Source organism: Plectropomus leopardus, chromosome 13, assembly GCF_026936395.1.
Source record: "Plectropomus leopardus strain MGB_pleo_1.0 chromosome 13, ASM2693639v1, whole genome shotgun sequence".
Taxonomy (NCBI): domain Eukaryota; kingdom Metazoa; phylum Chordata; class Actinopteri; order Perciformes; family Serranidae; genus Plectropomus; species Plectropomus leopardus.
This window is the reverse complement of record NC_142188.1, coordinates 24,545,824-24,573,530: the sequence shown is the minus strand read 5'-3', so window position 1 is coordinate 24,573,530 and position 27,707 is coordinate 24,545,824. Positions and strand designations below refer to the sequence as shown.

The 27,707-nt window shown below is 40.8% G+C and overlaps 1 protein-coding gene and 1 long non-coding RNA gene across 5 annotated transcripts in view; both read left to right on the top strand.

The window, feature by feature from the left end:
* The window catches only part of sipa1l2a (signal-induced proliferation-associated 1like 2, genome duplicate a), a 105,842-nt gene extending 103,989 nt beyond the window's left edge, over positions 1–1,853 (top strand). For all 4 annotated transcript variants that reach the window (XM_088086306.1, XM_088086305.1, XM_042501848.2 and 1 more), the window contains one exon: positions 41–1,853. In XM_088086306.1, the coding sequence (XP_087942432.1) occupies positions 41–187 (147 nt within the window). In that variant the 3' untranslated portion in view covers positions 188–1,853. The remainder of the gene's footprint in view (positions 1–40) is intronic.
* Positions 1,854–16,946: 15,093 nt separating this feature from the next.
* The window catches only part of LOC148187721 (uncharacterized), a 107,480-nt gene continuing 96,719 nt past the window's right edge, over positions 16,947–27,707 (top strand). Inside the window, exon 1 of the long non-coding RNA XR_015778379.1 lies at positions 16,947–18,421. This is a non-coding gene — a long non-coding RNA (uncharacterized LOC148187721). The remainder of the gene's footprint in view (positions 18,422–27,707) is intronic.

Here is a 27,707-nt window from a genome sequence, read left to right as displayed (position 1 = left end):
TCCCAGTGCTGATTGTGTGTGTGTGTGTTTGTGCTTTTAGGAGAAAGAGGATAAGGCGATGTTGCAGGAGGAGGTGCAACACCTGAGGCAGGACAACATGCGACTGCAGGAGGAGAGCCAGACGGCGGCGGCTCAGCTCAGGAAGTTCACAGAGTGGTTCTTTCACACCATTGACAAGAAACCCTGAGAGAGAGAAAGATGGCCTTCACTCCTCCTGGGCATCCACTCAACTCCTACTTAAGACTCCCAGATGATCCACAGGCAAACAAACTATAAAACAAATCATTACCGGCCCCCAGAGTAATCAAGACTCTTCAAAAAAAAACCTGCTTAGGAGACTGTAGTGCAGCCCTGCGTGGAGAGACTTGAAACCCTGATCTGGACCTTAGTTTTGGGGATCTTCGTCTGTTTGAAGTGCAGGGCTGTTTCTGACGTTAACGGTTTCTTTATCCTGGCAAAAGAGACTCTTGGGAAACCTCCTCATCTCCTGCACTGGACAGGAACCAACCCCCGAGGCCCCCGCCCGAGTCCCTGGGATCTTCTTACAGTAGTGGAATGTAAAGCTCATTTACTGTAGTCAACATATAATCTACCTACGTATGTCACGTCAGTCTACTGTACTGTATACTCAGCTGTACTGTATCGTACTGCGCACACTGTCACACAGCTGTTTCTGTGCCGGCTTTCACGGACACAGGAAAAGCAGAGAGGGCGAGGCGAGGAGGGGAGGAATGTACTGGACATAATGAAGTGGTACTTACTGTCTGCTTGCACCAAGAGGAATCCACATGTGGCGGTCTTGAAACATACAGCGGTGGGAAAAATGAATGAAATGAATGTAGCTCAACTGAGACCCTTTTTTTTCTGGATTTCTGGCTCTCAAATTCCCAAAAGTTTTGAGGTTGGATGTTTTGGGCCTTTTTTTTTATGTTGTTTTTTTGGGATTTTTTTTTTTTCTTTTCATAAATTCCACTTTATCTTTTCCTCAGTGTTGTAATGTAGGGTCACATGGCAGTAATTTTGATGTTTAAAGGTGCTTTCCCTACACACGTTCGTCAGTAGTTTCCATTCACTGTCACAATGTCCTAGCAATAATGAAGTGGTAGTTACGAAACTGTGTTTAAAAACAAAAAAAAAAAAGAAGTTAGCACAAACGTGAAGAGTTCCTGTCGAGAAGCAGTCGTACTTGACATGTATTTATAAAACAGGAAGAGACTGTGCCTAAAACTCACGGTTGTAAATGGATTGTTTCTCTTTGCTTTTAATTCTCTTTTATAAACACATGCCTTGTCTGTGGCTCACTGATATAAAATTGTGTTTGGATGGGTGTGTGTGTGACTGTGTGTGTGTGACTGTGTGTAGTTTATCACAGCAAAATGTGTTCTTATGCAGTGGTTTCTAGAGCATTAGAGCAAGCGCCAGTGAACCACACTTACAATGCCAAATGTGTTTATTTCTGTACATATCTGCCACAGAAGTGTCTTGTATTTAACACTATTATTTAAGCTTATTTAACCTAAAGTTGTTTATTTTATTAAAGGTATTTGTTTTTCTTTTATTTTCTTTTTTTTCTGCACTAAGGAGAGATAAAGCTCTGTGTATGTTGTAAAGTGTGTAGCTTGCCAGGGCAAAAAAAAAAACAAAAAACAAAACAAACTATATATTTAAATATATAAATGATGATTTTGGAGATTCCAACATTTGGATGCTGCTAGATTACAGTTTGCTGGTTTGTATGCTTTTAAAAATGTCTCTCTCCGTAAACTGTCTCATCCCTGGTGGGACACTGGTTGCTTTTTTTTTTGTTTTTGTTCTATTTTTGTTTTTTTAATAAATGTAGTTGTAAAAAATTAGCAATTTTAAGTGTTTTCAATGTATCTCTATTGCCAGAATGTTTACCAAAAACAGTGATTTAACTAAAGGATAATCATACTTTGTTTTGTAAGTTAAAACCGAGCAGTGTTAAAGGAATACTTCACCCAAAAAATGACCAATTGTATTACAATTATCAACTGGTGCTTTTGTTTTTCTTACATGCCTCCATGGTGGACCAAGTCTCATTTATCCAGTCACATGCTCAGTACTTCCTAAAAATGCATTTTACCCAGAAAACATCATGATTTTAGACACATCAGCACAAACCGTCTGATGCATGGCCAATAAGTGAGCCTTGGAAAGTGTGTGTGCTTCTGAGCCCTCCTGAAGCAGAGCTCATATGAATGTGTGCATGCCATATCGGTATGTTTTAGTGGTTGGTCAATCAGAGGATGGACACCACATATATGCTAGATATGAAGCTGGTTAGCTTAGCATAGCATAAAGAATTAAAAATGGGGAAACAGACTGGCTGGGTTTAAATAAATAGTTTTCGCAAATCAACCCATAAAACCACAACTTGTCAAGATGTTTGGTTTGGTTTGGGTTTTATATAAAAACAAACAAGATCTAACATGTTAGTTTGTGAGCTACCTTAAGTTACTTTTGCACAGAGCTTCATTGTTTCCTCCTCTCCATTTTTATGCTATGCTAAGCTAATTGTCTGCTTTAGATTTGTACTTTTCATGCAGACGTAAGAGTGGTACCAAACTTCTCATCTAACACTCAGTTAAAAAGCAATCACATTTCCTGTCAAATATTGATTTGAAACAATACCGCTATGCTTTTATGCAGCTTATAATACAACACTTGCTTTTAACTTTATCCTGTCTCCTCACTAGCTATGAAAAGACCCTTAATGCATTTGTAATGTAAGAGATCCATAGTTCTCATTCAAAAATGCTTTCTTTTAATTAGTCAAATGAAATAGATAACTCTCAAAGTCTACATCCCCTCTACCACAGCTCAGCACAAAACACTGTACAGGGACTCAAAGAAGAAACATTGCAGTAAAAAGACTTGTGAAGTTTGCAAGATAGCTGCTTGAGATCTGAATCTATCCTTACATATTCTGGTCTGCACATTTCAACGAAATCATCACTTCAAGTGAACTTTGAAAACTGTATTTCCAAGTACATCTGCAGAAGAGTCAGACCAGAATCTAAGGGACCTTAGATGTATTGGAAGGAAAAACCATAAAATAAAAAGTCAAAGATTTCATAGGAGAGCTCTGAGTTCATGCACATAGGACTGATCTGGATGTGAGGATGGGCTGAGAGCTGAGAAAAGTCCTCATCAGTCATCCGATGCCTCTTCTCAAGGCTTAAAGACAAAGGGCTAATTTTGGACAGTGCGTTTGTCGAGCTCCTGCAGGAGATGACGACAACAACCTTTTCTACCAGACTTCTTCATCCTCTATTTTGTAAACAGCAGGTGTGCTAAGACTTTTCGAATGGAAACATGAAACCATAATGTGTTTGTGACTCGATTCCCTGAGAGTTGGTGTGCTTTAAATAAATGACAGATGTTGCTTTCACCGCAGGGACGGCAAAGGACTCGCTGAATAATTAATCTGAAGCCTTTTTTGGTGCAGAGAGAAAAACAATTAAATTTGTTTGCTACTTCCCGCATAAACCTCCAGACCAGCTGCTGGAGTGTGGTCCGATCTGTCACTGCCTCCCTGGGGCTGATGGGTATGCAGGTGCATTGAACTATGGGTAGAGTTGGTCTGGCCATGTCTTTTTTGGATCCATTTTTCCCCATTGGGGTCACCTCTGAGGGATTAGGAGCCAGTCGCAGTTGACCTTCCTGAAATGTTTTCATTTTTGCTCCACCTCTGTGTCAACAAGGCATGAGGAATTCAACAAAAGCTTCTGTCCACTTCATGAATGGACCTTGAGGTTATATCATCAGGCATTTGGTTCTGACCTCTCCACACCAGAGCTGTCTATAAAAATGCCTGCAGGGTCATTTGTGTGAGGATGAGCTTTGGGTTTGGCCAGGCGCAGCATGCAGTGAGAAGTGGTAGTTAATCTACATGTGTGTGCGCGGTGCCAGGACAGCAGATGGGAGCTCACACTGGCACAAGGCGAAAGTGTTGCCTGTTTCAGATGGAGGAGGATGTGGTGGAGGGTACGATCAGGAGCTTGACCGGTGACTAAAGAGAGGAAGCAAATGACTGGCATCGGGGGAAATCTGGAGAAAGATCCAGGACAGAGCGAGCTGATGCAAAAAGATGCATGAGACCAAACAGTACAATGAAATGTCGGCGTTTTATCAGCCTTGAAAAATATGCTGACAAGCACTAAAGTCAGACCCAATCCAATCAAATGAAAATCTACTCTAACCAGATGGAAGAGCTTACAGTCACATATTGATTTCTAATATTTGACTGTGTCAGCAGTTAAAGGAATAAACCACAGACAGCATATAAGGACGGACAGTGCATCTCTTTTTACTCTCACTGCACAAAGACACAGCCAAAATATACCAAATACAGCCGATGTTAACTTGCAATTGTCATTTGGAGCCAGAGTCTGTGCAGAAACGTGTTCTCATCTGAAGTCGTCAAATATTGCTGCCTTGCAGTGGACTTCCATAGGACATGGCAGCCAATGGCGGGATATCAACTAACGCACATGCTGGCCAGATTCTTAGGATTAGGGGAAGGAGGCACATTGTAAGGTGTAGAAAATCAACCTGATGCTGTCCAGTGGCGTATCATGGAGACGCAAGAGGTTCCGTTTGGCCGTGTTCTCACTTGACGCAGTCCGTTTGCATATCATGCTACCGCGGCAGGTGCTGTCCCACCGTCCGTCGGCATATAATAACAGCAAAGGGTTCTCAGCTGACGCCATCCAGTGGCATAACACGCGGATACAAAAGGATTTTACGCCAGGATCACTACAAAATCGGCAGTATTTGATGACTTCAGAATGATAATAGGCTAGTTCCCTGCAGTATCAAGTTCCGGCCCATACCTCAGTCCAACATATGGCAACCAGCGCCACTGAACGTGAGCACTCTGATTGGAACACACGCCTGTCAATCATATTCATTTAATAGCATCAAATTAAATGTATCTTAAAAATGAGCACTTGAACATACATTAGGGTGATAACAGCTAGCTACTACATATATATATATATATATATATATATATATATATATATATATTTGGGGAAAAAACAGTTATTTGATGTGTAGTTTTTAGTTTGGCTATCGTCCCATGTACTAACATGTCGGGGGTGGGATTTATGACCAATACTGCAGATAGCCAACAGGGGGCGACTGAGATGTTTTGGCTTCACTTTTGCAGAGCTGTCATGTTGTCCATCTTTATAAAGAGTCTATAGAATGAACGTCGGTGTTTCTCCTCCATCCAGCAGTGACGGTCATCCATCCATAGATTCTGCACAGATTTGGTGCTCATCACACATAATAGCATGTGACTGGGAACCAGTTGTCCTGCTTCCACAGTCCCACAGCAGATGCTCCCCTGCTGTGAGTGCCACCCAAGTCAGGATCACGTTACCCAGAATAGGGTTCAGTGTGCCCAAAGCACAGCTGGCACGGCACGGAGGGAGGGGGGAGCTCTATCGACTGTGTGAGTGTTTGCAAAATATCAACTGTCAGTATCAGCTTCCCCTGAAACATGAATTAGACTTTATGTTTCTGTTGGATTAATCTTCTCCACTAGGCTTGCAGGGATTTATTCATAAATATCAGAAATTCTGTCTGCGCATTACTCAGAGTGACTATGTGTAATCCTTAGCTCAATATTTTTGATATTTTCAACAGAAAGTTGGATGTATAAATTATTGACTACTACTCAGGTATTAAGCATTGAGAGGTGAAAAGAGGAGAATTCAACAGGCTTTTCTTTGGTCTTGTCAGACTCTCACAAAATCTCAATTGTGTTGTGTGCCCGCGAGGCGTAACGGCGGGATTAGCTCTCTCACCTGGTCTGCTTATCTGTGCAGCTCATCTCTCCTCTGCAGGCGCTTTGAAATTCCCTCCCGCTCACTGGGGAGCTGCATCTCACACACAACACAAAAGAGAGAAAAAGGAAGATCCTCCAAACCACGCAGACAGACATCTCTCCCTCTCCTCCATCTGCCTCCCAGGTCCCCACGGGCCGTCACTATCTGTCAGTCATGTCACAGGTGACCAACCTCTTTGCTGAGCCTAGTGAAGGGCGACATTTTATAAGCCACTTGCCTGCCTGCCTGCATGGCCTCAATAGAAATCAGAAAGGGTAAGAAAGAAAAAAAAAAAAATTCCAGAAAGGTCACTGCTGGCAGAAAAGCTTGAGATCTCTCACATCTAGCGGAGACCAAAACCTCATCAAACCTCTTGTGTTGTAGGTGTAGGAATAAAAAGCATGTGTGTTGTTTCACTGCCAAATTAGATAAAGAAGACAGGAACAAACAGATAAGACGTTGCTGTCAAATTATCTCGCCGAATTATCTTCATTTGTCCTTGTCTGTTGTCCTTTTCAGCCTCCGAGCAACAGCCAGTTCTGCTATCGATTCCCAATCGGCTGCTTCCAGTGCAAACAGGCGCGGAGGAGGCATTCAAGACCGTTTGGGTGAGTGGGTGGTGGCTGGAAGGTGCTCAGAGCCAGATCTCTGCGCTGACTTCCCCCCTATTTTATTGAAGATATTGATTATGCAAAGTTGCATTAGTCTGGGCTGGCATGTGTGGTGGAGTGGAGGGGTTGTTTTAGAGGGTCATGGGAATATTGATGTCTGGAGGGTGAATGGTGGGTGTGAATGTGGGGGTGTATTGTACCGAATAACAAAACCACCCCTCCGACCCATCATCAGCAATAAAAGCTTAACTGGGGAGGCAATCGATCCTCTGTGAGGAGGCGCGGAGACACTGGAAGGTCAAAATGTGTTTGAGCCTGTCTCGTTGGCACGGTGAGCTCAGGAATTACCTTCAACCTGGCGCGCTCGCGTCAAACTGTAAAACAGAGTGCCCGCTGTGTCCATGTGTGAGTAATAAGAACAGACCTATCATTATCATCGTTTGGAGTAATTTGTGTTTGGCTGAAGCTCATCTCCTCCGGAAAAAAAATGCATAAGCTTTTAAAATGTGACTAAAAATTCACTGTATGTCCTTCAGTCTTCCTGACTGTCCCTTTCTTCAATGCACACACAGGTTTTTCCATCTTATTCTCGGGGTTGTTATATACCCCAAAGAGCAGATGTCCCTGTTTTGAACTGTGTAACAGATGTGAAAATCTAATAAAATGTCACATCAGGACAGGAGGTCACTTCCTTACTGTAAATCGGTAATCTCTTTTTCCATACATTAAATGATTTCGCATGACCTAACAAGACTTCACAGTCTACGGCCATGCCAGCTTCTCTGTGAGGTTGTAATTAGACGCAGTACTGTTGTGTACAAGTACTGCCATGCTCACGAGGACACTGCTAACACGCTGATGTTCAGCAGACATACTCTCAGCTGCTAATTTATAAGGTACACTTAGCTATAATGCAGTCTAATGCAAGAGCAAATATCCTGTCTTTACAGAGATGTTGATTCAAGTGTAAAATAATATATGAGGCTGCAGTTTGTGTTGCACTATACTGTAAGAGGTGTTCATAATATTTTGTCCACCCTTTTTGATTTAAGCTAAAGTTCACCTGCAGCTCAAAGTTTTTGCTTCATCAAGTATCTTAAAGGGACCATTCAACCCCAAATCAAAGTGACATAGTTTTCCTCTTACCAGTCCTGCTATTTATCGATCCAGATTGTTTTGGTGTGAGTTGCAGATTGTGACAGATCGGCTGTAGGGTTTTATCCCTTCTCTCCATTGTACTGTAACTAAATGGCACACCAAAAAAATACGTTTGAACATCTCGACAGCAATCTCTCTTTCCAGAAATCATGATTCAGTAACTCAACATAATCCACAGTACTTGTATTGTGCAGTTTAACATAGGAACTATTTTCTTTGTACCAAACTACACCTGCCAATTGAATCATCCACAAAGGAAGCATGCAACTCCTCACGGACGAGAGGCCCATGCTCCTGACAGTGTGAGATATAAACATTAATGGTGTAATGTTAGCTAGCTCGCTGGTAGAGACACGCCTCCTTCTGCACAGTGATATAATTTGCAGGTGTAGCTCGGTCGAGAGAAAACAGGTCCTACATGAAACTGCTCACAACAAGGTCCGTGGATTATCTTGAGTAACCAGGTCATGATTTTAAAATGTTTCTTTTCTTTTCTTTTCTTTTCTTTTCTTTTCTTTTCTTTTCTTTTCTTTTCTTTTCTTTTCTTTTCTTTTCTTTTCTTTTCTTTTCTTTTCTTTTCTTTTCTTTTCTTTTCTTTTCTGTCCTTTGTTGCTTTGTGCACCACAACCCGAGTGCTATCTACTTCCATTATATCGGGGAGAAGACAGACATCTCTATGGCTGATACCTCCAACACTCAGCAACTCACACCAAAACAAACTAAACTAATAAATAGCACTACAGGTAAGAGGAAATATATTTTTTATTTCTGAGTAAACTGTCTCTTTAAGATAATGGATACTGGAAAAATATGTCCTGCGGTTGAAAGTAGAGGAAAATTCAGGGGGTTACCAAAGTAATTAGATTCTATCCTCCAAACACCACAAACACCCAAACAAACGTTTGTGGTAATCAGCTCAATAGTTGTCTCAGTCTTGACCAAAATTGTCGTCCCCAGAGCCACGGTGCTAGCGAGGCGGCGATTACCATTGTAGCAGATAAGTGGCAGTGTTTACAGTATCTGAAATTTTCTTGCATCAAACATCATCTTATGGGTCCCACCTGAGGGATTTCTCTCACATTCTCTCAAAAGAGACGTGAATCAGGGATTAGTGTCTCCTGCTTCACAAGCCAGATGGTGACATTTATGTCTTTATTCAGCACATCAACAAAAGTAATAGACGCTAATCTTTGAGCCCTAATAAAACATAAAAACCAGAAGATTTTGATTTGTGATTTTAATTAGCCTGCTTCATAGCAGGACTTTATGTTCACCATGAGCAATGAAGCAAACACTGAATATTGGTATTTTGCTGAATAGTTCATTACCCGGTTCAATAAATACAAATTAATGTTCACTTCTTCCTCTTCCAGAAACAGCTCAGTGTTTATGATGTGGGAACAAAGCTCCGCCATTACACCCCATTGTGATGACGGATCAGACTGGCTCAGATTAGTCATCTGAATTTGCCATTTAAAATAACATGTGGTCATATACTTTTACATATGACTCACAATCGCTGAGAAAAGGCAGTAATCGCTTTTTTTTTATAACTTTGGTATCATCATTACATAATCCTGTTCAGCTGCACTTACTTGTACATTTACCATCTTAATACTGAGTTAGTAAGTAAGTTGCTAGAACTACATCATGCCATTATACCCACAGACGTTTTGATATACAAACTATGAATGAAATGAGACAAAAATGCATTTCTTGTTTGATTTAATGTACTGTAAAGCCTGAAGCCTGCACAACAAAACATGAATGAATTCTCCAGCTCAGCACATGCACATGTGGAGTTCATGTTGCGGTTGACCTGTGACTCTGACCATTATTTTGGATCGATTGCTGATGCAATCAATAATGTTCAACACAATGAGGTTAAATGTATTTGCATGAAATAACGATTTCAAAGTGAACGACCTTTAATCACATGGAAACAAACTCACTCTGCTCCAATCCCCAGACGTGCTTTTGTGTGTTATTTACTTTCTTATTTGTCTTTGTTCCCCTGTGCGACATAACGCACTGACAAGTGCTCGCCGTGCTGCCTGTGTAATTTATGTTTGTAATAACAAAAGTGCAAAGCTCTGGTGATCTATACGTCAAAGACAAGCAAGTCAGCTTTCAGTTTGCTGGGTACACACAGGAGAGTCTCGCCTTCCATCAGTTTTACTACACGTCCATTTAACATGGCACCCACCTCCTCCATCCATCTTCTTCCAATCGTATGCTTTTCTTTTTTTTTAATACAGGTTTCTTCCTCTCGCTTTAGAGAATGTGTCAAACCTTGGAGGTCATTTAGGTAATATTTCTGCTATATCTGTACTGATATAGCATTTTAACCTTTTTTCGCTCAAATCAAAATATTTTATGTGCTATGAGAACAAACAAATATGCAGAGATTACTAAGCTTTTCTGATTGCCAGCTTTATGACTTATTTATTTGTCAAATACTTTGGTTTATGACCAACATCAACAAAGTCAGGTACCAATCTGCTTCTTCATCTTTCCACAGCAGTCCTCTGTAAAAAGGCATCCAGGCTGGATTTTCTGCAGCTGAATGTTATGCAGTCTCCAGCCAAGAGCAGACACACACTCTGATTTTAGCAGCACCTGCTTTTCCCCTGCCAGCTCGTGGTTACTGTAATTGTGCCCTTTCTCGTGCAGTCTCTAATCATCAGCCTCTATCTGCGCACCATGTGACAATGTAAATGGGCCGGAGAGAAGAGACATTAAGTGCAAGTGCGAGCCTTGTGGCAGTCTGTGTGTCTGCGAGCAGCTGGAGGAGCTCAGACCACAACATCTGCGAGGAGCGCGGTCAGGTTTCTATCACACCACCCACAATGCATGCTCTTAGAGTCATGAGGGGCCAAAGGCTGAAGTATAGCAGGCCGTGTGGGCAACAAGCCAAAGATATATTTCTAATACTTAAGTTCGTCCAAAACTAGACCAAACTGTTGTTGCATATGTTTCCTGCAATTTTAGATTCTTCCAAGTTTGCGTGTTTGATATGTTTCGCTGAATGTTTGAGATGATTCACCTGGGCTGACAGCCAGAAATGTCTGTGAGTGTGTGTGTGCACAACTCATCATACTGTTTGCCATCAACCGTCCTCCTGTCAGTCTCATCTGGTGTATTGCAGCTAAAGCAAACGCGAGTAATGAGAAACAGCACAGACGTGCACCTTACCGGTTGTTTTTATATGGTTTTACCCCCTTCAGAGAAGTTTTCTGATGTAGTGGCTATAACTGTTGTTAGGACTTTATGGCAGTTTCTATATATAAACAGTATATAGTTAGTGTTTCCCTATAAAGATGGCTCTGGTTAAGCCAACTTCCAGGAACATTCTGTCACTTCAATTTATTCCAAGATTTCTGTTAACATTTTCAGTTTGGGAACATTTTGCTTTCCATCTCCACTCTTCTAATACTGGAAACTACTTTAAAGGACTTGGAAACTTGTGTGCTTGTTATTACAAGGTACATAAAATGTCAGCTGTTCAATAATGTGTTTTATTTCACCTTTGATAAATACAGGAAAGCGTCCTTTTTTGTCGTTTTGCATCTGAAATATGGGGGTAGCGTTCTTTCTCTTCATGTTTTTCCCCTGGTGATGTTAATTACTTTGCATTTCTGGGTCCAATTAGTGTTAGAAGAGCTTGAGTTTGATAGAGGAAAGTATTTCAGCAATGTAAAACATCTGCTGTAGCCTCAATAGACCAAAGTGCAATGCTTGTGTGTTTGGAGTTAAAACCACGGCTCACTTTTTCTTGATTTGAAAATCTCAACTGTTCTCCACCGTTCACCAAACTGCTCCACTGTTGCCACTAAAAACACCGTTATTGTTGCTCTTTTCACCCACACATGACACTAATCCGCTGATGAATGAACAAACAGTCAACATTTTGGGGTGTTGCTGTAAGGTCTATGAAAATGTGGGAATCTACTCAGGTCTGTTAATTCATTAAATACGAAATTGTGACATGTATATGTACAATCCTTTTCACTATATTGCCAATTGTTCTGTTCCACATTTTTTTTATTTAATGTCTTCGTTGTCTTCTGTGGTTGTATGGTATGGTTGTGGTTGTGTGGTTGTGTGGTTGTGTGGTCGTCCGTATCTGTAAGCTCTCAAAAAACGTGCACAAATACAGACTAAATGAACGCAGATATGGACAAAAGACCCCATCCGTGTCTGTATACGTATTCAATGTTGAGCATAAATGAGCCTTAATTCTCATGTTTTTGACTTGTCTATATACTTCAACAGCACAGTCAAATTCCTTAAATTCAGTTATGGCTTTTGGTTTTGGTGTGCCCCCCCAAAATTTTCACTGGCCCAATATAGTCATCCTATCAGAAATTTCTAGTGCCATGTGGTTCATCAACAAAACCACCATAATTTGAACGTGAAAGGTTGAAGATACAGTAATATAACAGTGAAACAAATACATTATGAATTCAGGTCTGTGGCTTGCAGCTTTGCTTGGGTCAACATCAAGTCAATATCACAAACAGAAAAATGACCAACACAATACAGAGGACCTACGTTCAAACGCTGCTGTAGCTTTGGTGTAACTGCTCCATTTTTTATTGTCAGAGAGGTGCATTCATTTTAAAGCTAAAGTTAGTGGTGATGATGGATATATTGTATTTCAAGGTGTTTTGTTGTTTCTCTTTATAGAGCTTAAGCACCCTAAGCACTAAAAAAAACATTATTCCTCTTTAAGTGAGCAAGAGTGTGACTTGAAGCATGAACAAAACAAAAGGCGATGAATCTTCCCATCGCACTCTAGTATCACTTTGCTTGCCAGGCACTCAGGCACTCTGAGGCATGGAGGCATTATAGAGGGATGAAGCCAGACTTAAAGTCTGGCTGTTGATGGGAACAAACATCCGCCCTGCTCCTCCTACGCTTCACACCAAACACACAACACACAGGATCTAATGAACCGCCATCTGGCGCTACAGCAGACCTGGGTGTCTGCCCTGAACGGGCAACTCTCAGAAACAAATTCCCAAGTGGCTTCACCACCAAAATACAAATTCACGATGGCAATGTGGGTTAGGCGAAATGTTGGCAACCACCAAAGGTTGAGAGAGATACACTTATTATTGTTATAATGTAAGAATGAGTTATTTGTTAGGGAGCTAAAGCATCAGTGATGTTTGTTAGCTGTAAAACCAGAGTGTTTCTAATCAAGAGCTCACATTTGTCCACGTGTCAGCATTGTGTTAACATATTTGCGGTGCTACTAAATACTCATTTATTCCATTCGGCAGTATAAAAAAGGGCAGGTAATGGTAATGCGTGCCTGCGCTGTAATAAAAGAGCTGAAATGAATTTCTCTGTGTGCATAAAAGCAAAGCGATGAGAGATCACGATATGGGCGGCTGAAGGTTTGCACACACAATAGGTCTAATTCAGCACACAAAGGCGGCACATTGTGTAGAGGAGATGTGAGCGATAGCAGAAATGAATAGCAATTGAAAGGTGTGAATGGCATCTCTCATTGAAAGCAAACACGCAGAGAGGCAAATAATCTTCTGATCCAGACTGTTCATGCTTGTTTTAGTTGGACTTTCACACTGCTTCTATGTGCGAGGGAGCTGTCAGCTGCAGAATTACTGCAGTAGGAGCTTTTTTGTCGTGGCAGAGAGAAAAGGTCTCTTTTTGTCTACCTACCCTGCTGCCAGGGCGCAAACGAACTCTCCTCCGATATGGGGGTTTGTTGTCACCCTGCAGGCTCAGCCGATGCTGGGTTTCCACGGCGACGGAGGTGTGAAATGTGTAGCCAGGCTGTACAGTATGAGTGGCCGTTCTGTCTCGTTTCTTTGTCTTCTGTCCATTCAGGGAGGCATGTCTGGCGAGAAGAACTACACAAATCAATACAGCCTGGCACACACATACATAGTGTAAATTCCTACAAGCTGCAGCAGCCTCCAGAGCTCCTCGGGCCTTTTTTGAGTTTTTCCACAGTAGAGATGGGAAGGTGAAGGGTCGACAGCAAAGAGGATCAAACACCATTCAGAATTCAAGCATTTTTTCTATATTTCATGTGTATTATTGGCTGGAATTTGGTCTGTTTTTCACTTCATTGTTGGATCTAAAAGCTTTTGTTCGCCTGTCTATCTGTGCCTTTATCTTTCTGTAAGAGAACGCCATAAAATATAGCAGAGTGTTTGACAGTAAACCAACTGTAAAACCAAAAACACCATACCAACAAACAGAAGGCTCTTGTTGTTGACTCTGTGTTGCCTGGGTGTGTGACTGTTTTCCTTTGCAAACCGCCGGCTCAGCAGTGACTCTAATGAACTGCTTATTGTCTTTGTGTAAGAGCCTGCTGCTGATTAAATGTGGTCATGGTTACATGAGTTGTCTTGACTTCTTGGTCTTTGCCAGCTGCTTTTTTTCACTGAGTCTGAGCCCTTCCACACAGACTTATTAGCAAATTCTTCTGCGGGCTTAACGTCACTTCTGAGCAGTGGGTGTAGACGTAATTGCTCATATTTGGGCAGTTTTCCAAATACTTCGGTAAAATATCACTGTGTAAGCTATACAGCTTTGTCAGGATAATCCTGATTTAATTTTGGTTGGCTGATTAACATTATATCTTGCTATCTGTTTGCTGGGGGTTTCTCATGGGGGCTTTGTTACACTTTAAGCATGGTGGAGGTAAGAGAATTAGCCTGCATTACAGTGTAACTGATCTGATTTCAGCTGGGTACCTCTCAGATCAAGGAGGATGGAGGAATCTGAGAGCAGTGTGGTCACTGCTTTATTGTAGTTACACCACCACAGTTCACTGCGATGAGATAAAACAGATTCAAGTTTAAGGGAAATTTAAATTCTTTAGGTTGGTATGAAGAAGGACACCAGAGCTCAGAAGTAATTTTTATATCAGAAACAAAGGAAAGAAACTGAAGATATCATAACTGCTGCTTAATTTCTTTGATCTAGTGAACTAAAGGAATAGTTCAACGTTTTGGGGAATGCTCTTGCCTTGCTGAGAATTAGATGTTATTCTCTCATGCTAAATATGAAGCTCCAGCTAGCAGCTAGCTTAGCTTGCCATAAAGTGTGAAAAAGGGGAAGCAGCGAGGGACTCCCTAAAAACACCGTGCATCTTGCATCACATGGAGGGCTGTGTGCCTGATGCACGTTCACATCAGCTCCCTTTGGGTCATCTTGTCACTTGTTGGATAAATTAGTAAAACCGTGACCTAAAAAGTTACTATTCACCTCTTCACACATAACTGTGATCTCAAACAAAGATAATCTTAAATTTTGTTATCATTGATTTACAAAGATACACTTAACCTAGATTTTTTTCTCCTTGTATGGCATGGCTGCAACCGAGACGAACGCTCGACTTCCCTGCAGAATTTCAAATGATTTTAATCATATTGCTGATTAATTCTCAAATTGACCATCATAACATCATAGACCTACTGGCAAAAAACCTTAACCAAGAAATACCTTTCTTGAAGAAAACCCTCAAGACAAACATCTCCCAACAGTTTACGGAGCTCATTGTGGTGTGCACGGCAATGTTCTGTAAAACCACGTTCATCTGGGTGAAACCCCTTGTTTTAATGGAGCTCTGAAACAGCTCGCCTGACTTTGTCTAAAAGTAACAATATCTGCCAACCAGCACATCTACAGCTCACTAATTAACACTCCATCTGTCTAGAAAAATTATAGAAAAAAATCTCTAGAAAAATTGCAGTGTAAAAACCTCAGGTTGTGGTTTTACAGAGATGCTGGAAGTTTTGTGACCCTTGGGCAGTTTTTTCTGTTTACAGTCTTTGTGCAAAGTTAAGCTAACTGGCTCCTGGCAGTAGTCATATATATATATATATATATATATATATATATATATATATATATATATATATATATACTGTACTGCATTATACTACAGACAGGAAAGTGTTATTGATCTCATCTGCGCTCTGAGCTGTGGCCATTTGATTCTACAGGGAAGTGCAGCCACTCCACAAGCTGGGGATGGTTTAACATTTACTGGCGAATTAAGACCAGAGAATACTTGCAGTCAATCACGTAACAGAGTTTTGTGACTCCTGTAATATATTGACTCCCAGCCTCCCAGCTGCAGAAGAATGTAGGTATTTGTGGGGTTTTTTTGTAAGAAAGTAAATACATATTTCCTTTAAATAGTCCTTTATATAACAGTATCATTTGGCAGGTTTTTATTTAGACACACTGAGAGACACTTCTGTAATTCTCCCTCTCATGTCTATAAAGACATAATGAGTTTACATAATCCTGTAGTTAAAGCGATCTAATGAGTTCAGAAATCGCAGGCAGGAGGCCAATAAAAGGGTCCACCCATTGCTAACTATTTTTAAATGACTGTAGAGTCTTTCAGCTGAATGAGGCCAGAACAGAGAGGGTAACTAGAGAAGACAGTCGGAAAGAGCAGTCGATGCTCTGCATCGTCATGTTGTGATGTGGCATCACAGGCACTTCTCCTCTACAGCCCAAATGTACAAAGAACCTGACAGAGACGGCAGAGCAGAGGAGGGAGGGAGCGGACATCCACTCAAGGACGCCAGATAGAAGGAAGCATTCATACTCTGCGCCAGTGTACAGTTTTAGGTGGATGACTTTGCTCTCTGTCTCTGTCTGTCTGGCTGGCTGCTTCTTTGTCTCTCTCTCCCCTGGCTTCTTGCTGTGCCTGAGGCAAAGCAGAAATCAGCTGATGTCTGCACAAACACAATGACCCCCAGGTCTTGTGTGATCTTGAACCAGCAAAGAAAGACAGAAAAGTGAGACAAAAATAATGGGGTGAATGGAAAGAGGATGAGTTGTTTTGAGAACCTCCGTCATTGAGGGTGCATTCCTAAATAGTGGACATTTTGCCATCGGCCCCTGATGAATAAAAGTCTTACTATGACTACTTATTAAAAAATTTCATTAAATACAGGTGTCATCACATTGGGAGGTGAACAGATGGATGGGGAATAGATAAAAATGATCATCAAACATCGTCACAATCCTATTAATGTTTCAACCACAAATGTTGTTCTGTTGTGTAAACTTTTGTCTCTAGTTTTTCTGCTGTGTTTTGTTTCGATGACACAAATGGCAGAAGGGGCCCACAGGAACAGCGCACTCACCTTCACTGTATGTCACATCATATTTAGGTCAGGAGGGTTCAGGTGGATCAGCACAACAGGTCACTAACCATGAACAAATGGACATCTCTGGATGCATCCATCAGTGTGTGTGTAAGTGGATTTACTGTGTGTGTGCTGACCACTGTAACTTTGTACTTGTAGAGAGTGAAACAAAGGCACTTTTCATTTTCTACATTTGGTTTGTTCTTGACCAGATCGACCTGTCTGTGGGGAGGCTGGGGATGGAGGGTCAAGGGCGTTTGTCACCATGGGGGATATATGCAATAGGGTGTTAACGACAGAAAAAAAAAGAGTGTTTAACACTTAATGTCCTGGATTTTTTTTTCTTAAATTGACAAATGTGTGCCTTTTATGCATCAATCTATAGTGAAAGGGACTGTTTTTTTTTTTGTTTTTTTTTAAATTTAAGATGGGGAAGGTATGCTGCAAAACAGGGAAGGTAATTCACTCCTCACTCTGACAAAACATTCTGATAAAAAGAACAAGAAAGACATTACATTTGAGATTATACAGAAATGGTAGACCTATGTTTGGTGGCATAATGTCAATTTTAGTAGGCCTGCTAATTGTGCTAATGTGGAAGGGTTACAAGTTTTAGTGATAGTAAAAAAAAAGAGAAAGATTTCTGGACATGAAAAATTAATTTAAACACCAAGATCACCTTTCTATGTTGACTAAAAGCAAAAAAAATCTTTTTTCTGACTGACCTTTCTTTTTTGTTTTTATTTTATTATTTTTTTAACATAATTTATGCAAATTGTGCTAACAAGCAAAGTAAATTTCTGGACATCACAAACATGGACCTAGACTTTTAGATCAACTTTCTAAATTAATCAGAAGCAAAACTGTAGCCATTTCTGTTTCAATGCTAATTAATTCGTTTTTTTATGCTTATTATGTTAATAGCCAAGCATGCAATTTTTAGAGTTCAATTTCATGCACTTGTCCTATAGATGACATTTCAATCTTAAAAGTTCATGCAAATAGTAGAAGTTGTTTAGTAGGCCTACAGGCCACACATAAGTGATCTGTATGGACTTTGCAGTGATTTATAATAGATCCATGCTCTGCAGCCTAATTTATGAGGAGGACGGCAATCATCAAATCTCGCATTTATCTGCGAGATTAGGGATGACCGTGAGGTCAAGGGTGAAGCACACCTCTGCCTCTGTGTCAGGAGCTAGCCTTACTAAATACTAGTGTATGTTTGGTGACAATAGACATTTGAGAGTGGCTTAACGCGAAGGTAAATTAAGCCAACAAAAATAAAGATACGTCCCGCTTGGAGTCGGAAGAAAAACAAGCTGTAGGAGACGGAGGAGCGGCGGACGTTACCATAGGACGCAAAGCTAGCATTAGCCAGGCTAACATTAGCCCTGATGCGCGAGCAGTGACGCTCGAGCCGCCTCGTGGATCAGGTGTGGACTTCAACTTAAGCCTCCAGGTGATGTTGGTAGTGAAATAATTTACTCTTAACATTGAGAAACGTCTTCAGTGACCGCCGTGGGTCCATGCACCTGGAGCACCTGTCCTTCCAGAGAGACACACACACGCATACATGAATGAAGACGGACGTCCTCGGGAGAGACAGCACCGAGACATGTCCTCTGCAGCTCTACTATCGGTGAGTCCGGCGGTGTACCTGCCACAGTCTTGTAATGCAGATTGGCGTTTTTGCTGTGTTAATGTATGTTGTGCAAAACTATGACAGTTGTCAGCGTTGGATATTTAACACTTGTTTGAACACCAGTTTTCTTGTACTGCGGTCATTCACCTTTTACAAGCATTTAACCCTCCGACACCTGAGAAAACTGGTTTGATTGGTTTGGAGCAACTCTGGCAAGAAATGTCCGGTAAACTCCGAAGAAGTTGTAAAAGATGACAAGACAATTATCTGAAAATTAGCTAAGGGATTACTAAAAAAAAGAGTGAAATAATTAGAATTGTCTTATTTACGTACCTAAAATCATGTTTCAGATTTTTAATTTTGAGGTATTTTTCTCTTAACTTCTCACTTACTTTTGGGCCATTTCTTGTTAGGTTGCTCATCCCCCTATTCCAATTTTCTTTTTTTTAAAAAAGAAATTGAGACAATTTGCTCAGATTTTAAAGGGTTAAACTGAGGCTTTTGAGTTATGTATTTTGAAATGATAGGCCAGCTTTTGCATCATCAAGTTTGCATTGGAAAATGTTTGTGCCACACTGTGATGTGATCTGACATGTGATCTGGTCAGACATCGAGTGCAGTTTTTTCTGTTTGTGTTAGTGATTTTGCAATCTGTTTATGTATCAAAGCATGGTTTGTTATTGGGCATAATCTTCATACTGGTGTATTAAGCAGTTTGGGTTTTCTTGTCATATAATGTTTTTTGAATATTTATCACGTTTCTCACTATGTTTAAATGTGCTGCATTGTCATAAGGCCCCCCATATTCCAGTTCCCAACTAAAATCAAACCCAATGGCTGACAAGGTGCACAAGATTTAAAAAAAAGCTCAAGTACAAAAAACCCAACCCAAAAACAATAATGAACTAAGAATATGGAGAACACAATAATACACAATACAATAAAACAATCCCTATAATTCACCATTAAATGTGCATATTAAGCAGAGTTTTTTCACAGGAAGCTTTTTTCTTCTACTGCGCTTGAACTGAGATACTTTAAATCTACAGCCTGAGGGAAGAGTTTCAACCTTGAAGTAAGGCCAGGTCTGATATAGACCTGGCCTTGCAGAGAACCTGCTGGTCAAAGATAGTCGTCAGGGGGGTCTGGGGGATACCTATCACCTTGCCAGCCACCACCACAATATAGCTTAGGAGGTTTTTGTCCCTGATAGGGAATGATTGGGGATATACTTGATAAAAAGGCAAACATTAATTGCAGTGTTTGTGTCAGATGCACTTCAGGTCCGTCCACCAGGGGACTGTGTTAGTGGGGGCATGTTGTTCGAGGTACCAGTGACTCAGACAGGAAATCAATGCAGAAGTCCAAATTGAGTTGCAGATTAATGTGCTTAAATGCTTTGCAGATGCCAAAACACTGCTCAACAGTTTGCAGTGCAGTAACACATGCTGCAGTATAGCAAACGTTGGGCCTGGTTTATCTTTTTTTGCCTGGACCCCTCTATTAGCAGCAGCACCATATCGATGAAAAGGCTCCATTCAGTTAATTAGTGGGATCTGTTTTTTCACAGAGGGCTGAACTCTGTCTATTATCACTTTTTAAGTTGATATTATGAACATGTAAGTTAGAAATTCCTTATTCGTACATCTAGCATTTCACATCGTCATCATCATTTACTTGGACTGAATGTTACTCTTAAATTCACTCAGTTTTCATTCTGTTTTTGGTCTTCACCAGATCTTGAGGGAAATGTTTGGCTGTTTACTTATTAAATGCTTCTTTAAGTTTACCGACTAGTTATTAACTGTGTCTGTTTGCTGTTTGGTGCAGAGCAGGAAGCGTGTTACAGCAGCTATTTCTCTGAAAATAGCTGCCTGCTGCATTTGGAAATGACGCTATGAGAGTGATGATGGTGAAACAATACAGCAAAGTTGTGGCTCGGAGAGCTAAACCACGAGCTGAAACTCAGTACAGAGCTCCACAAAGCTGAGAGGAGCTGTAGATTCAAATGATAGATTCACTCACTACAAACAAACCCTTTCAAAATGTTTCTTGATACATTTTTGTAGTAAAAAGATTCAGTCTTAATATAACAGCAAAATATTTGCTATGTAATATACAGGAGTAATGGTGTCCTGAGGGGAGAATGAAGTTATTTGTTATGGTAGACAGTCTGGCCGTGCATAGGGCCCGTTTCACACAGCACGCGTGACCTGTGTATGACTTCAGCCTCGCCGAACTGCAGTGTTGTATCCCTGGTTAGCTACTCTACATTGCTTTGCACTGTACACATAAGGCGAAACCACTGAAACCTGGACAGTGTTGTGATGGAAGCATAAGGCTCCCTCAGGTTAACACTATTGGCTCTGTCAGGACTGTTAATACAGTTTTTGCTGTTAGCATTGTTAGCCTCTAGTACCTGGCTAAGTCACCTCCATGTTGAGACTGTGTGCAGCCAACTGGAATAATACATAGTCTCTGATTATCATCTAGAGCTTTTTTAAGGATATGGGACAGTATGCTGTACAGACTGTGAGGACTTTTGTGATCATGGGATGCATGAATAAAATTGTCTTCATTTGATTATTAGTTATGAATTTCAGTATTCTGTGTCATACATGTTTCTTTAGACAAAATGGATCATTGCTTAAAAAAAAAGACATCTCCTACACAGCTGCAGCCGTATTTGGAGATGTAGTGAAGCAGTGCATACGTCAGTGTTTTTACCCAGTTGTAACACGCTAGGCAATATGTCATCTGCACCGAAGTTAAAGGTTGCAGGACATCTCACCTGTCCACGGGCTACTTTAGAGTGTCATGAACTGCATAGTTCCCAAAAATTCCCTTGTCACCCTGCATATTTCAAACAATACCTTTTCCCTCCAGAAGCATGACATGCTCAACAAAAGTGTGCTGATGCTTTGACACCAAAAAGCAAATTTACCTTCAGGGCTTGTTTGGAAATGGTCAAGGGGTCAGTGGTTGCATAATGGGATGCATGTTTTTGACAGCCCCTAATTATAGGATTCCTCATCAGTTTTTTTTTTCTTCTGTTTTTCTAGCTATAGCTTCACATAACTGCTGCTAAGTAGCATGCATTTACAGAGAGGCGATGTGCTGTGGACAGATAGATGTTTTTTTTCACCTGCTTATGGGAAAGTTTCTTTATTAAATGTGCAACCGGCTGAGGTTTTAAGACCCTGTGGGGGAGGAGTATCAAGAGGAACTATCTCACCTGAGGGATGAAGGCTGAGAAAGCTTTGTGAAAAAAAGGTCCCACTGTTTTTATACTAAAACAGCTCATCTGTCATTTATAACCCATATGTGCCATTGTTTTTGACTGATCTGTTTCACCCATGTGTCCCTTGTGTGCCTGATGAGTAAGAGGGCAGACTGTGTTCAGAAAGACAGGGAGGGATGACGGGAATGTGTCGATTGTGGCCTGTTGGGTCAGCTGTAATCCACCGTGCCGAGTCGGAGGTCTGGGTTTGATTCCAAGGTCCCACCAAACAATTAGCACCTGATAAATGTGTTGCACTACTGAACACGACCCCAAGGACACATAACAAGTGTGATCAATCACATGACATACTTGAACACTCGCAGGTGACAGTGTTTTGGGCAACTGTGAAAAGGAGTGAAAATTTCAGCCTAACTACTCTCACTGCTGCGATTAGAGCCAAATGTGGTGCTTCAGGCTGTTGTGGGCATGAAGGTGGAGCAGATTTAATTTTCTCTGCCTCACCTTCTCTAACTCTCTGAAGTGGACACCACTTTTATTTCACCAAAGACTTTTTCTGAGGCAATTAAAAAAGTTTGAGGTATCAAGGGAGAGGGTATTTCAGTTCCAGGCTGACTCACCTCTTCAGTAACTGTCTGCTTACATAATATTGCAGCGCGACAAAAAGCAGCTGAAAAGAATTGTGTACCTTCCCTTGTAAATCTTTTGTAACCTTCAGCTCCCAATGTTACAAACTGTGAAGAAATAATTGATAAAGAAAACCTTCAAAGTTCCATGCAACGGCATTTTACATTATTTACAAAATGCAGTATTTCTGCAAAGCTGTTTTTAGTTATTTTTTGAATATTAGAATAAAATAAGATTATCCCTTGTCAGTTTGAGTCTTGACTGGACATTTAATTAGATTATTTAAACTATGCACTGAAGGGGATGCATTTCCAAATTTTTGAAGGCATCCAGCTCTTGTTCCCTAGTTGCTTAGTTGCTTTGGATAAAAGTGTCTGCAAAATAAAGATAATGTAACATTACATTAATATTTCTTATCATTCTGTATTTTTTTATGATTGGTTTCTCTTGGATTGTAGATATTAAATAATCTCAGTAGACATTTCTAGTACAGATATCTGTACATGTTTTCAGAATCTGTTGGAAAAAGTGTGAAATTTTGGTACTGGAAGAGTTCTGATGTTGTGTTGTACTCCATTTATAATGTTTGAGCAGCAGGTACAGAGTTGGTGCGGAGAGCAATAGAGGCTGAATGCAACCCATTGACTGACAATGATTTGGCCTTTTATTAGCTCTTTTAAAATTATTTATGTTCAAATGACTTTTTAAAGAGATTAACTGAAATGACCAGAGTACGGAAGAGGAAGTCTTGGCTCAGATATTCGCTGGCTACACCGCAACCCTGGAAATATTGGCTGTTTCCCGTGGAGTTTCTTTAGTCAAGAGACCGATACTTGAACTATCACTTTTGATGTGACAATATACAGTTTAATCTTGAAAATTCTACTTTGTGCTGTTGAATAATGGTTTAGTTTCTTCTAATTATATCTCATTGTTGTCATTCAAATGACTTTCTCTTGTCAGATATCAATGATCTGATTTTTCCCAGAGGTGGCAGATAAAAATCATTAGTGGTGTGTACAATGAGTGTATATATATATGTATATACATACATACATACACACATACATATATGTATATACAAGTATATAATCTTTGAGTAGATACAGATTTCAAGTGATAAATTGTATGTCTTTATTGTTTCAGCACCTGGACATAAAGAAACCCAACAACCACATTTTTAGAGCCATCTGTCATTGTAACTCTGTCATTAACATTTTTGTATGACTTTGTTAGTGCATATAGGTTTGTCTATGTTGACAGTGACTGGGCTATACCTTCATGCTTTTTAATTTATCTCTTTCTTTTCAAACATTAAGCATTTTATAAATAACTTCCTCTGAAAGGACCCTCTTCTGTCTTTACATAGTTTAGAAATGTACATTTTCTGAAGCCAAGAGATGTTTTCATGAGGTGGAAGAGAACATAAAGCAGACAGAAAGGCACTTACTTCACATCAGAATAACTGCTGTCCACCCACACAAAGACGGCAGGTATAATCAGACTGTCAGTCAGTAGAAGCAAGGGCAACCACATTTAACAGTGAGACTGAAATGAATGGAGGTCATAGATTTATGTATACATGTAGGTTGAAGAAACACCAGCCGAAAGCATGCCACTGGATTATGGGCAGAGACACCTCCACCCGGATCCGTCTCCGTGTTGATGCTGAGAAGGTGTAACTGAGTCCTCCTGTCAGAAGGCTAATCCCTCACAGGGACAGATTTAGCTGCTGTTCCTCATCAAGCTTTCATCTGAGTCCAGATTCTGATGTCACAGAGCCCTCTGCCCTTACTAACCGAGTTATGTTAAGAGCAAACGGCCTCACACCTGCTCGGCAGCAACACAGAGCCAATGCCGTTAGGTTAATGAGTGGAGATCTCGCAGGAGGATCCTTTGTCACCTCCAAAGAGCATCAGGAAGATTTGGGGCAGGTCAACTCCCAGATTCACACACTGTCAAATGCCAGCGGGGTGGTTCAGTGATGAAGAAGAGATCTGAAGCAGCCTCAAAGCTCTGATCAGTCATCCCTTCTGTGAACCCCTTAAACCCCCTCTGGTGCCTGCTGGGCCGTCTGTGGACACCCTGCACACCACGGGCAATTACCCTTTAAGCTCTTCCCAAGCACAATTACCTTTTGCTCCTTAGCAGGCCAACACATGGTATTGCAATAATGTAAGGAATGGTCATTGATGGCTTGTGTGTGTGGTGAGGAGTGTTGAGTTAGTAACACTACCCTTTATCCTCCGTCCTGGTTGGAAAGACCACACTGTGATCAAAGTCTCTTTGAAGATCTGGATTTATAGAGGTAATATGGACACTCCACCTAAGTGATGTTTAAAAAAAAATCTGACTATAAATGTTTTCTCCTTGACAATCTGCCACATATTATCATCAAGCACAGCTCTGCTGCCCTGTGTGTCCTTGCTGCTGCAGTTGTTTGCTATGGTTGGGTGATTTTGTTAAAATTTCCAACTGGTTACCATCAGCTTAACAGTCAGAGCTGATGAGATTAATGGATGAGAAGAGCAGCTGCTGCAGAGGTGTTGACTGCAGTTTTTTAGATCCAGTGCAATTAACAGTTAAGTTTCACTTTCACTGCGTCTCTCGTTCTGCTGCTCTGTCTGTGCCCACAGTGCGCCCTGTGCTCCAAGAGTGTGGTGCAAAGAATAAGTGAATGGTGTATATATACGATAGCTGATATATTTGTCCAATTTACCGACCCTACTATATCCACACACTTTTCCTGTGCAGTGTGCAACACTTCCTGACAATTCAGGTGCACATGGTTACAGTTTTATCTCTGAATAAAATGGTTCAGTTAATCTGGTAAACTGTTAATTTGATATTATCATCATTTCATCTGATCATCTGGAGATCATTGAGTTTGTTTGTCGAGAAATGGTTGCAAAAGCAATAAAAATGTCCACAGCTGTGTTAATGGTGTGTGTACAGTGGGGAGGGGGGTGTGTGTGGGCGAGGTTGAGGGGTGCAGAGGGCTTTTGCTCTCGTGCATGTGCCTCTCTCCTCATGCACTTCCTTTGAAAGCACCATGCACGGCTTGGTGCCATCAATTGTCAGAGATGGTGAAGTGATTAATTTCTGTGTCAGGTCTTGGGCTGATTGGACAAGCCTTTGGGGAGAGCTGGATTGATTGGATGGTTCCTGTTTCGGTATAGATGCAGTGGTTGTGATAGTGAAGGGCTGGGGGTGGGGGCACATGGTTGCTCTCTCTCTCTCTCTCTTCGTCTCTCTCCCCAGAGATATGCTACAAATTAATACAAATCAGAGCCCGCTTCTCTGCCCGAGCCTCGTCGCTCACCTTCCCCCCAGGTAGGAAAAGGGAGAAAGGACGATGGAGCAGGTGCAGCCAAGTGCAGAGCAATCGGAAGAGAAATGACTGGAGTATCAGTGAGTGAGTGCTTTTGCGCTTTACAGACAATATGTGTGTGTGTGTGTGTGTGTGTGTGTGTGTGTGTGTGTGTGTGTGTGTTTGTAAGACAGAAAGAGAGCAGATGAAGAGCAGATAGGGAAAACTATTATCTCAAAGCCTTGGAAAAAAACCCATAGTGTTCCAGTTTTGCTGCTGACACCTGTGCTGGTATAAATCTGCACTGTACTGTATATGTTGGTGAATCATCTGGACAGATGTTTGAATTTTTAAATCTTCAGCTGTCATTTTGATCAAAACTTACTTACATACTGTGGCCCATCAGAGAAACCTTCTTTAACAGACTTCAACAAAAAACGTCACACCGCATTCATGCTGTATGTAGATCAGAATGAATTTAAGCATATCGCATGTCTGTTGACATATCAGGCCACACAAAGTGGGCATTAACAGTAAAGTGATGGTGGCAGAGTGACCCCTTCTGGTGTGATGCCCCAGCACTGTCTGCACTGCTCTTTGGACCCAGTGCTCCCAGTCTGACTCAGTTTTCCATTCTGCTAGTTTGTTGTTCAGAAGACCTTGATGACTCAGAGCCATTTATCTAGCAACTAAATAACTATCTGTAGAAGCGTCACTAAAAGGTGTCCTTGTGCTGCTCTGTCTTTTAGATCTCAATTCTTTCTAAGTACGAACTGTCTTTAGTATGGATGGACTCAAGTAAGGATTTAACTGCAGTGTAGACTCATCATAATGCTAGTATTTCAGAAGAAAAAAAACTCCACAAAGCATTTTACATAAAGATATTATATTATATATAATAATAATAATTATAATATTCCATGGCTGCCAGTTCTATATTCCACTTATAAGCATTTCTCTATTATGATTTGCCTTGCTTCAATGAAATCATGTAATTCCTGGGTCCCCAACATGGGGTCTGTGACCCCTAGGAGGTCCTCAGAGTTACTACACAGGGGGCGCCAAATTACTGTTGGATATTTAATCTCAACTTTTAATTTGAACTTTTTGTTTTTATCAAAAAATAAAATATGTTTGAAAATACACATGAGTACAACATATATATAGATTAGCCTTATTGGATTTTTTTTAATTTTAAATTTACAGTACATAACATTAAGTATGGGCTGAGTGTTGCCCATTAATCCTAGTGCAATCATATGAGCTAGCTAATTATTAAACCAAGTGTAGAAACATTCTTGTTAGCCACAATGGATTGTGTTTTTTAATTTTTTGAGAGGTAGACCCAGAAATACCGTTCACCTCAGAAACCACCAATCATATTGCAGAGGGGGAGGCCACCTAGCCGTGCAACAACTGCTGCTGACTTAGCAGCTACAGGCAAGCGCAAACAAGAGAAGACCTGAAAATATTCAAGGAATTATCTCTTCCAACTGTGTTTTTTACAATATATGTAGGAGTGCGTCCCTGCTCGGTCTCTCTTTGAGCTACATTGGTCAGTGGCCTGAAAACCGTGAAATACCCCGGATGTAATCCATTACTTCTGTGTGATACTTTGTTGTTTAACTTCAGATCATCTGACATCTGATACCTCAGCTTCTACACTGAAAGTATCCGGATTTGTAAAATGGCTTTATTGATTAATCTCTACCCTGGGTTTTGTCTTTCATCATTAATGCACAGCAAAGATTTCACTTTACTGGGCAAAGCTCTATTGATCTTTACATCACGTGACACTATTTACCATGTGATCCTCTCCATTTTATTAACAAGGACTGATGGGTTTAGTTTTAATACTGAATGTCATGAAATTTGTGCGTGTTATTTGTGCGTCAGTGGCAAATGTGATATAATACATTTTTGCTAACTGTGTGAGACCTTGTGTGACATTAATCCTCAGGGGACAATAGAGAGATTGACAAACTCTTTTCATCTCCCCTTCATAACACAGTATGTCATTGTGAAGAGCACCTCCGATAAACCGTAGCCTTTAGCCCATGTCAAGTGCAGCTCTGTGAGAATAACCTTGGACAGTCGCCTTTGAT